Genomic DNA, 15,203 nt, shown 5'->3' on the forward strand with positions numbered 1-15,203 from the left:
CCAGTTGTTTCTGGAAACTCACCATCACATCCATTCATCCTTCTCTTTATGGCAGATTTTCTTTCCATTACTTTGCATTGCATCCAGTTTGTCACTCCTGTGTTTACTGTGAGGTGAGGATGAAAATATAAACTGCAGAAGACTCAGCTGCATGTTTCAAACCTGCAGATGCATCAACACCTGGAAGTTGGGTTTTTAGTCTTGGATACTGGTAGTTCTGCTTTCCAAAGTCTTCCAAGCAGGTAGAGCTGCTCCTTAAGGTTTCTCACAGTAACATAAGAGCTTAACTGAACACATCCTGGTTATGATAAATCTGATAAATCTCTCCTATGATACATTCTGCCAGTTTCCCTGAAAGTTGTGTCTATCACCAAGTGATAATTTATCAAGAGAAAGTAGTCCCTGTAATTCACTCTGAGGCTCAAAAATGAGTTACTTTAGGGCCCTACACTTTTGGTCCTTATCTTACAAGGTTATATTCCATTAATGGACCTTTGAGTTATCTTTCTGAAACAAAAACCTGCTCTGTGTTCATCACTATGTGTGCTCTGTGCCTCCTGCAATGTTCTGTCCCAGCAGGGCTCTCCCCCTGTCCAGCATGAGTTGTTTGGTTGATCTTTTTCTGTCCTGCTGGCATGGGTGATGATCTGAGTGGTTTTATTGCTCTCTCTCTCTGACATGTTTTTAATTAAGCAAATTGGGGAAAGTTTATTTTGAGGAACATGACTTATTTTCTGACAAAAGATATTTTAGAGCTCAGTGGTTCTGCTTCAGCAGACTTGAGTATTTTGTCATCTGGACACAATTTCTCTTTTGCTTGCTTGGATGGGAAATGTTGTGTATTGTGTTACTTAGCAGGTGGACCACACCCTCCTTTTTCTCCAATTCTACCATTTTATGATTAACCCAGGACTACAGGAAATGTTTCCTGTCTGAAGACATAATTGGTGTATTATTTTAGCCTTAAACACTGACTTCCTGCCCAACTATTCACATGGCAGTTTGCAGCCAAATCCAAAGACTTGCAAGTGTGTTCACAGGAGGGCCTTGGTGAATGGTACCAGATGAAGTAACTGACTCAGATAAAACTGCTGGGGTCTAAACAGTTGAAGATAGTTTTATTTCCATCTCCAATTCTTCCATTTTTTCAGGATCTCCCAAAATCTATTCTTTGAGCGCATTATTCCAGTGTTGCAGACCTTTAAGATCAATTCAAACATCTGAAGTTTCAATAAACTGTACTTTACAGGCTTTTTATTTCCAGAAACATAAAAAACTGTGTGTATATGCACAGACACCTTTAAATACTGACATGTACTAGAGGGTATTTTGCCTCTTGTGGTCCCTAATAACAGTCTTAACACCATTTGTGAAAAAATTACTATCCTGATTTATCACAATCCTGGTTTTCATAGGATTCTGCCTTGGGGCTAGGGAAGAAAGAACATCATTCATAACTCTACAGTTCTTACAGGACAGGATATATTTTGAGTACTTTTCAATGGGAAAACATTTAATCACTTATCCTAAGTAAAAGACAGCCCTTTTTATAAATATCAAGAATTTCACGTTCAGAGTAAAAGAAAAGGTTTCTACGTGAAAACCAGTCTCTTAGTTTGGAATTTCAAGGTGTGGTGCATAGGAGCTGGCAAATCCTTCAGCAGCCTGATGTTTGACCCTTGAATAAGTCATATATTGGTTATTTTGAGTGGTTATACATTCTCTCACCTTTAATAAGCATAAGTCTGAACTAAGGGAACTGTTTGCACTGCCTGCAAGAGTGTGTCTTTTTTTCATTTCTGTTCTTATCAGAAATGGAAAAGCAGCAAAATTTTCTTCAGTGTCTCAATAATTCCCCTGACCTTTTCTGCCTGCCAAGCTCCCTAATAAACCAAATACACAGAGTGTAAGAAATCACCAACTCTACAAAGCCATTCATTTTCTTTATTAAAATAAACCTTTGCCCAGCAAGAACAAAGCCTCTTTCAACAGCAGGTGACTTGTGTAGACGATTTAGGAAGCAGAGGTAATTGCTGTGCAGTCCTGTATTTGTGTTTTAATATTCTGTCCGTTGGATTTTTGGGAAGTGAAACATCACACAGTAATGTCAAACCCTGACAAAGTGGAGATGGCTGCAGTTGGAGACTAATTGCAGTGTTTGCACCCCAGCTTTTGTCAAATTAAGACCCTCATTCATTACTAGATACATTCTGTGGAAAATGAGTTGTGAATCTTTTTTAAAAGCTTTGCACAGCACGTGGCTTATGAAAGAAAGGCAGTGTGTATGTATATATATTCGCTTTTGTAAAGAGCTTTGAGATGAGTGGGTAGAAAATACTATGTAATTACAGCTTAAATAGGTGCTTTGTGACATAGCAGTGCAGTTGTATTTACAGAAAAATCAGTTACCCTTTATTCATTTTATTGTAGCTGATCCATGTTCTCCAATTAGCACTCACAGCCCGCAAGGCCAGGTTAAGCCTTTCTTGTTCTTTCTAACAGGAAACATTCATTCCTTTTAAAAACATAGACTGAACTTTTCCATAAAATCATTTGCTGACACTTGTGTTTGGCCTTCTCACTCTGTGCTGGCAAAAGCACTTGATTTCTTTTCTTTGGCGGGAAGCTTGGCCAATTTGGGGCATGAAGGGGGAAGTAGCTCTTGCAACAGCCATCATGTTTTTCTTCCATTACAGAATATGAGCTGTTCTCTTGATACACTTAAATTTTTCATTCTTTTCCAGCCTCTCTTTCAGGCTTTCAAATGAAATTCATCTCAGTTACACAGTGGCAGACCAAGGGTACAGAATTCTGGGTGTCTTTGCTGTAGATCATGGCCTACATCATACTAGAGTTTCTTTTTGTTTTGGTGGGGGCTTGGGGGGTTTTTTGTGTTTTTTTTTTTGTTTGGGTTTGAGTTTTTTTTGGGGGGATGGGTTTGTTCATTTGGGCTTTTTGTTTATTTGTTTGGGAGGGTTGGTTTTTTGGGGGTTTGTTTGTTTGTTTCTATTTTACTGCAACACTTTCAGCCTTTTTGCTTTTTTGGGAGGAACTGATCACATCTTACTGGTGGGGTGTGGTTCACTGTGACTTGCACTTATTTACCATGACATATAAAAGCAGCTTGGCTGAACTTTTAGAAGTTCTAAGTTCCCTGAGAAATCCTCCTGCTAATTCTGAAATGAAAAACCACCTACAACCACTGTGATCATAGGAGATTTCAGGGCACTTTGTCAATAGCAGCCCTGTATCTTTTGACCAACATTTCCCCATTCTGCTTTGAGCGCTGGATTGCTCAGCTGTAGTGAGAGTTAAGCTGCATTTCAGGGGTACTTTGGGTGGATGATAACAGCCTTGAGTCCTACTCTTCTCATTTTTGCCTGGGTCCCCTCCTGCTGTAACGCTGCCTGCCTTAGCATCACTGGGAAGCCTCCTGTGCCAGCCCAGAGGTGACAAAATACTTGATATTTCTAAAAATAAAGCAGATGTAGAAATGTAAAAGATCCTCTGAATGAGAATTCGTTCTGTTAATTGTATCTTTATGAATTGAATGGATACTTCTCTGAGAGTACAGCTTTCTCTGTTTACATTAATGATAATGCCTTCATTTTTCCTTCTAGTCATTGTTTTTGTTCTGTTTTGTTCTTGTAGCTCAAAGCTTTCAGTAATACATATTTCCAAGGAGCATGTGTAGATTTCACAGCAGAAGTTTCTGATTTTACATCATTCATACCATGTTCTTTTAAGGTTCTCCGGGGATGGTAAGTGTCTGTTGTTTTACATGCCATCATTTTCAGTAATATGAATTTATTTTTTCAAATGGTACAAAGTTTCAGAGAGCTGAAAGCACGTACCACACGCCCATCATCTTCCATCGTGTCTTAGCCCCTTTGTCCTGCAAGGCATCTCAGTAACTCTCATCCTGTCCTTGGTTTGGGTATTATGCATTTTGCTCTCCCTGGGGAAGGTTTGCACAGTTACTGTGATTCTCTTTTTAACTCCAGTTAGAATTTATTCCAGATTTTGAGCACTTTGGTACGGTGGAAGTGTCTGCATTCCACTCAGCGTCGTTTGACTCTGGAGCTGAGGTTTCTGTACCACACCATTCAATTTTGCAGCTTTGGTTGCTTTGTTGCATAGCCTTTCAAGTCACATTACTTTAACCTTGGCAAGAACTAAGAAAATATTTTATTCCTTATGTGCTTAGCAAGTATTAGGTCTTGAAAAAAACGTACTGTTAATAAGCAGCTAGAGCAGCTTTTTTGTTCCATTATTCTTGCAGTTGGCTCCTGTGTTACAAAGGGGAAACCACTGACAATCACTGTGTGCTGGAAGAAGGCCTCTACGTTGACCTCAGTTCCTGTGGCTGCCCGACTGCTACAATCAAATCTCTCAAGCCTATTCAATATGTAAGACTTTATTGGGGAGAAAAAAACCCAAAACAACATTTCAGAACTCTTTTCCTTGTCAGATGTCTAAAGCGAGTACTTGCCCTAAACAAACTCGCAGTTAGGGAAAAGAGTGAGGTTTGTTTTCTGGGCTCACAGGATTTTTTGGGTTGGGAATGGGTCAGGCTGCTTGCACGTGGTTACTTGTAGCTGCTCTTGCGTGTTCTGGGTTTAAAGTTGCTCTGTTTTTTACAAGTGAGATACGAGGCCCTCCATGGCCAGGAGGTTGGACAGGAATGCACTGTGCTCTCCAGAAAAAGAGAGATACAACCTTTTGTACATGCCGTTGTAGCCCTGCGTGCAGGCCATACAAATCTGCAGTTTGGATGTGATGTCTGTGCCTTTCTTCCACATCTTGCTGTGCTCTTGTGCAGGAGCATCAAAGATGAGCTGTAACACTGTTGGTAAAGGAGAAGCAAGTGGTTTCTCTGCCCCCTCCTCTCTAGCACTGGCCACCAGCTTCTCCAAACTCTTCCTCCTTCCCTGACCACAGGTCACAAACTCAGCCTATGTGGCGTGTGTCCTTCAGTGTAACTCCGATGAAACCAGTCTTCTGTGATCATATGTGAAAAAGCTGAATTGAATTAAGTCCTTTTTACCATTTGTGAACAGATTTTTAGGAGAAAGGCAAAAAAACCCAACCAACCAACCAAAAAAAGAAGCCAAAAAAAACCCCCAAACCCCAAGCAAATGCAAACACCAAACCCATGGGCATGGTGGGAAGGATGTACAACTCAAATCTGAGAGCTGGACTTTTCACTAGACTATACAGATACAGTGACTTCCCACCTGTTGAGAGCCTGGGTTTCAGATTAAAGTTCCCCTTTTCAAGTCAGGCTTTTGGACTTTGCTGTGCCAAATCCAAGTGAAGTTTTGACATCAAATAGTAGGCCTCATCCTAATCCCCCAGCCTGCAATCTCACAGGGAAGTAAATAAGTTTGGCATGGTAGGAAACTACTGGCAGCCCTTGATTCCCAAGGGCCAGGCCCTGGAAGAAGTGTGTTTGGCAGGCTGTGTGTGGGGATCTCGCACACATCTTCCTCTGCTTTTGCACCTCTTAGTTTGGTCCTTCTCTTGCCAATAGGAGCCTTTGTATTTCACAAACTAAACAACATACAATGGCACTAAACTCCACCTGTTTCCCAAATGGCAATGTCCTCACAGCCCTAGGTCACTGTGAGGGCTGAGCCCAGGGCAGTGCTGGGGACCATGGTGTGGCACAGACGTGACCCAGAGCACGCAGCAGGTCGTGGTCAGGAGCAGCCACGGTTAATTGTGAGCATTGTCCACAGTGCACTGTTCTTGGGACAGAGCCCCTTTTATTACAGCATATTTCTGTGAGCTCATTCAAGAGAGAAGCGAGCCTGTTCCCAAGTGGAATTGTTGTGGAGCTTTATTGAATTCATTTGTGGCATGGGGAACCCCTTCCATTATTCAGCTTTCAATACCAGCCTCATTTCAGAGGTAAGGTGTGTCCCCTGGTAGCTCACATGTGAGAGGGAGAACTTATAACCCTGGCACCAAGCCCTGGGTGTGCATTGTCTCCTGCTCTCCTTTCAGTGAGATGGATTTGCTGCAAACATAACTGTGGAGGAATCCCACGCTGGGAACATTCCATTTGTTCTATGAAAAATGCAGCTTTGATGAAAACAAACTGTTTGCAAACAAATACAACAACTGCACTAAATGAAAAAAAAAAGCTATTTTTTTCTGTTTAAGAAAGTAAACTTTTGAGGTTTTAGTTTGACAGAAATATGATCTGTTTTTCTAAGAGCTTAATTACGTAACAAAATTTAAATTTTCCTTCTAAATCACTGAGTTGGTCCAACTAAAAGAGGAAAAAAAGCCCAAAACTTTCAGAGCAGCGCAAAATGATTTGGATAAGAAAATAGGCTCACACTAGTGATGGTCTGATGATTTCATTGTAGTGACAGTATTTTAGGCTGGCTAATTTTTATTCTAGCTCTTGGCTCTTGGAGGGATGTTTTATCTGTTGTCTGCTGAAAAGTGAAGTTGTCAGCATTTAAGTATGGCATTTAAGCTGCTCCCACACCCTCTGCACACACACACACTCTCTCCCATTTCACAAGAAATTCAAATTAATATGGTTCCACTTCGTCTGTTTCCCCATTTATTGTGCACTGGCATCATGGAGGAATTCAGCACATCTTTGCAACCAGTTTCCTCTACTGCTTGTTCAGGAAGTAGCAACGCAGAAGTTGGGCAGGTTCATAAGGAGTGTGGGGAAGGAGCTCCCTTTTCCCAGGAGCCTCTTAGTATCATAGAATGGTTTGGGTTAGAAGGGACCTTAAAGATCATCCAGTTCCATGGGCAGGGACACCTCCCAATATCCCAGGTTGCTCAAAGCCCCGTCCAACCTGGCCTTGAACACTTCCAGGGATGAGGTATCCCCAACTTCTCTGGGCAACCTGTGCCAGGGCCTCACCACCATCACAGTAAAGAATTTTTTCCAGCATCTAAATGAAATCCACTCTCAGTTTGAAGCCATTACCCCTTGTTCGATCACTGTAGTTCCTGATGAAGTTTCCTCTCTCCCATCGCACCTTGTTCTCCAAGGTGTATAATACTCAAGCTAGACCCTTAGGAGGCCCTAGCTGTGCTTTTTCCTGCTGTTCTATTTTGCTCAATTTCAGGCTGGACTGTGTCATCATCCTCAGAGTGTTTAGGAAAAGCTGTGGATTAACAGGAGGGTACGGAGAAGGAGCAACTGACACTGATGTCATTGCCTCTCATCATCAACTTTGATCTAAAAACCCCAGAGCACTCTTTCAGAAAAGCTTGTTGATGAAATGTGCTGCTGTATGGTTGTTAACAGCCATCCTGCAGGCAGGTGAAAGCCTAGCACAGGTTCAGAGTTGCTGCAGAGAGGTGCAGGTTTCCGTGCCTGCATCAGCAAGGATTTGCCTTTCGCATTGCCATGGATTCATGGCAAGGAAATGTGGGCCCTTGCCCAGCAGCAAGAGAGCAGGAGGAGGCAGCTGGGCCATTTATAGGGCTATGGCTGTTTATTGGGGCATTTGTCCAGTGTTTGCTGCTTGAGGAGGTTATTCTTTTGGGATAGATAATCTTGCAAGGGGAGTTCAGCTCTGGTGCTGCCTTTTCTCAGGTGTGTTGTTTTGCCAAACTCCCTGTAATATTTGGTGTGATTTACACGGACAAAAATACCCAGGATTCTTGCAATGAGCAATTAGCTTTCTTTCTAAAATGTTACCTTCAACCTGTAACTTAAAGCAGTTTCATAGTTTCTAAAACCAAAAATGAGGTTGTAGGTTGTGCAATGCTTTGTTTTGTTTGGTTGGGATTTTTTTTTCCCTTTTCTTCTGAGGCATTCTTTATTCTTGCTCTGATCAATCACGATAGTCCTTGTATTTCTATATTATCTTTTCTAAGTTAAATACAGGTGTTAACTAATCTCCCCAGCATTCCTGTGAGGCAAATAAAGAAATCAGATACAAAAACTAACTGCAGTTTCCCAGGGCCAGGCACTGAGTCATTCTGTGTTGCTGGGACTGGACCGTGGGCGTTGCATCGTCCAGCACTGCGCTCCCTCAGCCAGCATCCATCCCACACTGAAGGGAGCAGCCAGGCAAGAGCAGCTCCAGCAGGGACAGTTGTAAAAGATGAGTTGGCCAAGCCAGGAGAGTAAAGACTTTCCCAAGGATGCTGTAACACAGCTGTGGAGGCTCCTCCAGTTCAGACTCTGGTAAATGCTGTTTGCAAAGCAGCAGGTCAGCAGCGATGGGAAATGGGGCAGTGCACCATCCCTTGCCATGGCTGGGTTACACTCATGGCCCTTTGGATTTCTCCCTTTGCTTTTATTAGGCTTTCCCGTCAAAGTTTGCAAAGCCTAAGTTGGCAAGACAAAAAGGTGTGAGGGAAAATGTGTTTTGGGATGGGCCCTTTTCAAAAGGGCTTTATTAGTAAAAACTCTCACAACTTCCATAATGAAAAACTATCCATAGCTAAAATGATGCTTTTTGTTCTAAGCATGTGTGCAAATTCACCTGTGCACTTGGTTTGCAGTTCTAGTGCCCTCTGGTCAGCTTCTTTGTGTCTGTACACTGAGGAAGCTCATCTTGCACTGATCTTTGTTTAATATCAAGCTTGCATTGTGGGATTTTTCCTGAACTGGTAAAGCATAAAAACTCTGTTTTGAGTTGTGAAAAATTGTGTTGCAGAGCTTTACTAAAAGCAAAGTAAAAATTATTGAGGGGAAAGTCTGAGCTGAGTTGAACTGTGCAAGAGATTTTTAGTGTGTTGATTTTTAGTGTTGATTTTCCATGGTTTCCCTGTGTCATTTTCATTGCACCATGTGCTGTATTAGCCATGGAACACCACACCTGTTAAGTGTATCAGTGTATTTAACAGTTTACAAGGCTGCTCATATCTTGAAATGCTATGTAAATATAGCTTTCCTTAATCACTGGCCTCTTGAATATAATAAATCTCTTCAAGTTTCTCCCTGGACATTTGCATGAAAGAACAGGACAAGCAAATTGGTGTTCCTTTAAGCAAATGCAGTCAGTTCCTTCACACATAAAAATCAGGTTAAGAAATTCTTTAGTGCTTTGTGTCATTCTCTCAACTGGCAAGCTTTTTCCCAAAGCATGGCATTTCAGGTATTTTCCTTGAAATAACTGTGAAAAGAAGCTAAAGTAAGGCTGACCTAGACATGGGAATGGGTAAATATAGATGTCTTTAGCTCACCTTTCAGGTGAAAGTGCTCCTCAGCATTCTGCAAGAAAGGCTTACTACAGAGGCATCTTGCTTCCAGCCTAACAGCATAGCCCCAAACCTTGTTTTTCACTGTTCCCAGTTTCCATGGAGCTGTGAAAACAAAGTCAGAGAGAAAAGCCAGGCCAAGTCACTGCTGCCAGCTGTTGGCCTGGAAGGGAATACAGAATGTGAGGAATCAGTGCATTGCTCTATATATGGCTGTGGAAATAGGAGAGCTCAGGGCTTGGCACAGCAGCCTGGTTTCTTTCTGGGCTTCATGTCTGCAAGGTCACTGCATCTCGTGTGAGGTCTCCCTGGGAGAGAGATATCAGAATCATCAGTGGGGTGTGTGTGTCAGGACTCTGAGCCAGCTGGACAGGGAATTCTCAGACCATTCCATCCAAACAGTCACAACCACACAGAGCTGGAGTCATTTTAATTGACTCCAGCAGTTTGCTGTCGTGGTTCCTGCTGTATAAATGGATATGCTGTGTCAGGTGACTTGTCCATCTAGTACAGCAGCCCTGTCTCAACATCCTCAGTGTTGCAACAGCAGCATGAATATTTAGGTTTGGGTAGCAATTTCCAGCAACACAAATGCCAAATGGTGTTTCTTGTGGTTAGCAATGCACTTGTGAAAATTGTTAGACCTGTTCTGGACATGGCTTCTGGTGTCCACTCAGGTGAAAGGCAGTGCCAAGGCTCTTGCAAACAGCAGTGTGATGATTCTGCCTGGCTGAGCAAAGCAGCCTCAGAGGTGGCTGCCTGCACTAGGCCTGCTGGTCTGAGTTTCAAAGTAAGCCTTTAGCCACACACTGTAAATCTGACCCATCCCATCCAGCAGAAGGCATTTGGGAAGAGCTGACACTTTAAAATAAAAATGTTAGAGGTTTTAATCTCTTTCTAGTTTGTAACATTAGGTTTTAGGAGTTCAGTGGGCTTTAAAAATCTGAGCGGATGATCCCAACCTCTTCTTCAAAATGTCTCAATAATCTCTGTGTTCATGCAGTGTTGCATGACTTAGGCAGTCCCTGCACTGGCTGGCAGAGGAAGGCAATCTCTGAGGCAGAATCTGACCAACCAGCTGCATACCAAGTGCACTGAGTCAGTGTCAAGCAAATTCATATGTCTTGACTCACCCCTGAGCTTTTCAGAGATACTTCACTACACTACATGTACGTCTTCAAACATGAAAATTAATTTCTCTTAATTACTCAGTGCCTGAGTCAACTTTAATTCAAGATTCTGTTTCATTTATTCCATCTCAGGCCATGTCTCTGCTGCAAGAGAAATCCCAACTTTTGTCTGAGCCAGCTTTCTCAGGGTAACATCTCCTACAAGAAGGTGACTTTCCTGGAGAGGCTGCTCACTGAGTTAGTCAGACCTGTTCCCTCTTCCTTCACCAGTTGCATCAAGATGTAAACTGCAAGTGCTTATGCTTCTGGTTTTAGGTTAAAAATGCTGAAGAATTGTACAAGTGTTCCTTGTATTAAGGCACAGAACTTGTGTATTTAAATCTGCTTCCTCTGTTTTTCTGCTGGCCTTATTAGCTGCACCGCATTTTCGTACAAACTGATCTTTTAATTTGCTTTCATAGGCAATCTGTCAACTGTAGAAAAGGACATTAAGTGAAAAATGTTTCAATTCTACATGAGATTGTAGAATTTACTAATTATGCTGTTCCTCCAAGAATGTCAGAAGAAAAATAGGAATGTCTGTTAAAAACATTGAGAACTTTTTAGTTGACCCTTCTCATCTTTTACAATTTGTAGCTCCTTAAGATTTTTGCAGTGACCTACACCTAATTGAAGTGTGTGGAATAGACTTTGATTTGCCTCGCTATATCCATCAATAAGTAAATAAAGTGGATTTTTGAAAAGTAATCAAGGCCCTGATGCTACAAATCAGATCAAAATGAGTTTTTCCAGAGGCAAACAGAAGCCTCTGCATTGCCTGGTGACTGTGTGCCTGAGTCAGTGGGGCACTACACTGATGACAAAGCCACTGATAAATGCAGTTTGTTTCAGCTCCCTGTGCTTTGGGCTTTTCCCTTGTTGTTACATTTGCTGAGGAGCATGAGCTAACCCAAAAGCATTGCAGGAAATTCAACCAAAGTGGACCAATGTGTTCATCATGTCTAATAACTGAAGTTAGACTACTCCTACTAAAACTCTGTGCTTTTTTTCTCCTTCCTTCTCCCCCAGGTTTTTGCTGAGCCTTCCATCAGTCTGTTCACCCTGGAATGCTGCAAGGGCAGAGAGCTGCACTTCAGTGAACCAGTCAATTCTGTTTTAAACGAGGACCTCCATTTTTATACCCAGTCTGTGTGGGTGAGAAGTGGATTGTAAGTATGGAAGAAATATCCCTGTCAGTTTTGCCCTGTAGGAGCTAACACTGAGCATGCATTGTCTCATGATTGTTGCCTCGTTCATAGGTTGGTTTACATTCTTAACTTCTGTCTTGACTTTCAAAGGCAGGTAGTGTAAACTCGGAGTGCCTTTATTAACTGGCTGTAAAATGCCAGCTATAAACTGCAGTGATTTAAACCACTGCAGTGGCTCAGCGAAGCTTGATGTGCTGACTGGCTGCCAGAGAAGCAGCAGCTTCTGAGAGGAGCTCAGGGTGGCTCTGACAGCTGGAACAGTAATTTGCTTCTGTTATTTATTCTGTTTAACCCTCCTCCAGGAGTGTGAATGTACACCCAGGTTCTTCTGTGAAAACATTTTACATCTGCAGAAGTGACCTCTTCTGCATCTCTCCCTTTCACCTTTTGGAAAAGTTCCCAAGTGTTCTGTCTCAGCCAGGTTTTCAGCCTCCACACCCACAGCAGCAACAAATAACTTGCAGAGTCTCATCCTGCAACTGAGAGTAGCTGGAAACTGCTGTTCTCCTAACAGGACACACATTTCCTATGTTTATGTTTGACCTTTCCCCACCTTTTCCACATGGGCAAGGCTGTAATTTTCTTGAGAGAATAGTGAACGCAAGCTTCCCCACAGAGCTTTGCCAATTCACAACAGTTCCCAACATTTGTGCCACTTCCATCCTGAACCTTAGCAGAAAATACAGAGTGATTGTGTTGTCTGGGAATTCAATCACTTTGCCCAAGCAGTTGACTGCAAAGGAAGGGTGATGGCTTTGGGATCACGTGGCAAGAAAGCACCGGAGAGTGAGTGCAATGGGCCAGCCCCTCCTGCATCTTTCTGCTCAGTTTTGGGTATCCAAGCCGGGTTAGCTGCCTCCCTGTCTCTGGGATGGGTTCAGGACAGAAGGGCTGGTCTTCCTCTGAGCTCTTTTCGATGCTTCCTAGGAAAGAGACCTGCACAGCTTGTCCCCATCTCATACAGCAGACAGGTAGCCTAAAGGCTGAGGGTGTCAGGTGATTGTGGGATGACCTAGAGGGTTTGTTTGCCTTATTGGGATTCAGAGTTCAGGAAGGCAGATTTAGGGGGAGGTTGGCTCCTTGTCCCAAAGCCTGCTGTCAGCTTTAGGCAAAGAGCAGAGATTTATATAAATATTCCGATGGCATCTTGCTGCCAGGCTTAGGTAAAAGGCTCCTTCCTGAGCCAACTGGCCACCTCACTAAGGCACAAGCCTGGAATCTGCCTTGGCAAAGGGTGCTGGGGTACTCAGAGGTGTGGGAGAGGTGGCACAGCCTGTGTGAGAGCAGAGATGAGTTTTGTCTGTCACTGAATGCCAGGAGCCCACCCTGGCTTCAGATGGTGATCTCTGTCAGTCTTTCCCCCTCTGCTCCCTATAAATTTCTGCTTTGAAACTGCATTCCAAGTGAGACTGTTCCATGCTCCAAGAATAATGTTAACAGTGAATTCTCAGTGACTTGACAGAAACCATTGCAAGGGGAAAAAAAAAGCCAGGAATGTGTTCAAAATGTAAGGAAGACACAGGGGTGGTCAGGCTGCCCTGAATTCCTGTTAGTCAGGAGCTGTGGGTTTTGTTTGAAGGAACAGGACCCAGCCTCAAGTGCCAGGCAGCTCGCAGCTGGCACAGTTGAGCCTCCATGGAGCCCTGAGCAAGGCTGGCTCTCAGTTTTTCTGTACTGGGGGCCCTGGGGAACAGCAATTCCAGGTGCTTCGAGGTTGTGGGTGTTTTCTCAATGACTCAGAGCACAGCCATCCCTCATGTTCTTGGCAGCTGACCTGTAAAACAGGTAACCTGGGAAACCAGGATTGCCTTTGTGTTCAGAGGAGTTAATGAGTCAGGCATTTGGGATTCACTGTCCACACAACAATGACCTATTGATATAAACAGAAGGGATCTGTGCTCCTGAGGCTGCCTTTGTGAGCAGCATTTACTGAGCAGATGCCCAGATAACAAGGGGTCTGTATGAGCCAGTGCTTTCACTGGGTGTTGCAGGACTCAGCCACGTCCATGGTGTATTCATGACAGGAAAATCTGCTGCAGCAGCATGTGGGGTTTGGAGTGAATACCTGTATGTGTTTGCAGACAAGTGGAATTGTATAAAAAGCTTTAACTGTAACAAAACCATCAGACAAGATCCTCTCATAATTAATGTGCACAACCAGGCAAAGCTGCAGGTGTGGCTCCCTAGTTCCCTAACACAGGCCTGCTGAAACCAGCATTATTCCCAGCTGGGCTCATGCAGAGGTTCTCTTATTTGGGGGGGGGGGGGGGAGGGGAATGGAGGGGGAGAAGGGAGATGGGAATTATAGTTTACAAGCTGTAGGCAGGCAAACAGAAAATAGGTCTGAATGTCAACAGAAGGCAATCATCCCACTGAAATGGATGGGATTTTGCAGCACAGAAATAGAGGTTTGCTGTTAGCCCACTGTGAAGAGGTTTGGGGGATTCCAAGAGCACAGCCCTGAGCTGCAGTTGTGTTTTGCTGTGGCTAACGAGTGCCCTTTCACGTTCTGCTCTGTGTATCCAGGTGGATTGCCTACGAGGGATGCAATTTTTTAGGAAAGCAGATTCTGCTGGAGCCCAGGGAGATTTCACACTGGAGTGAACACAGTGGCTGGAAAGTGATTGGCTCCCTTCGTCCTGTGAAGCAGGTACTGTGAGACTGAGTGAGGAGAAGGGGTTTTTATGGGCAGGGGTTGTGCACAGGTATCAGCTCGACCATCAAGTACAGTGGGGTGTGCTGTACTCCTTAAATCAGGCCAAATGGTGACAGCCAGAAGGACCCACTGGCAGATTGCTGAAGCAGAAAACGCCTCTCATGGCAGTTATTGAGATCTATGTTAGGTTCCTAAAGGGAAATAATTCCCAGTTCCTTGGTGCCAAGTTTTGTTTTTCTGAATTGCTCATTAGCATGTTCTGTGGATGCTCTATTTTTACATTTTTGCCATATAACAATATAATGAGGAAACCAATTCTACACTGGCTTGTTTCATAATTAACATAAATGGAAGCAAGAGCGATTTTATTGTGCTGCAGCCTGGATTTCCAAAAGAGGCAAAGCTCGTGCAGTTCCCATCAGGTTTTCCCTCTCTGCCTCACCCCAGGTAATGCCAATTTCAGTCTCATTCAAAGGTTCAGGTCTCTAAACCACAAAGTAAAGAGTAACTAAACACTGCACAGATACAGTTTTTGTTTATGGATGCTTGGTGGGAGAGAGGCCTTATAGTCTCTAGCTCAGGGTTTGTTTTAATACGGAAAAAAAGGAGATTCAAAGCTCCCAGAAGAAAAGCTGTGCTGGAGCTGGGGTTCCAGCAGAGCTGCCCTTTATAGCTCCCTGCTTTTTGTTTCCACTGAAACCAGTGAATAACAGAGCAAAAGCTCAAATCCTGCAGTAGCCCTGCAAAATCCTCCTTATTTTTTGCGTAAACCAAGTAAACATGGATACCAGGTCACAACCCTGTTTTCCATGTGCATTCAAAAGTAATGGTGTATCTCTCTGCCATATATTCCAGTTAATGAGGGCTGAAGTTGCTGGATATGTAACTCAGTAAGTCTTGTGTCCCAAGAATAAAATACTTTACATTTTATGTACAGCCCATTTACTGCCCTTGGAACAAATGAAATGTGCTGAACTA

The 15,203-nt window shown here is 43.3% G+C and overlaps 1 protein-coding gene across 1 annotated transcript in view; it reads left to right on the plus strand.

Moving 5' to 3' along the window:
* The window catches only part of CRYBG3 (crystallin beta-gamma domain containing 3), an 83,347-nt gene that overhangs the window by 64,882 nt on the left and 3,262 nt on the right, over positions 1-15,203 (plus strand). Inside the window, exons 16-19 of the mRNA XM_048295623.1 lie at positions 3,652-3,761; positions 4,283-4,409; positions 11,391-11,530; positions 14,096-14,219. Of these exons, the coding sequence (XP_048151580.1) occupies positions 3,652-3,761; positions 4,283-4,409; positions 11,391-11,530; positions 14,096-14,219 (501 nt within the window). The remainder of the gene's footprint in view (positions 1-3,651; positions 3,762-4,282; positions 4,410-11,390; positions 11,531-14,095; positions 14,220-15,203) is intronic.

The sequence above is a fragment of the Corvus hawaiiensis genome, chromosome 2 (genome assembly GCF_020740725.1).
Source record: "Corvus hawaiiensis isolate bCorHaw1 chromosome 2, bCorHaw1.pri.cur, whole genome shotgun sequence".
NCBI lineage: Eukaryota > Metazoa > Chordata > Aves > Passeriformes > Corvidae > Corvus > Corvus hawaiiensis.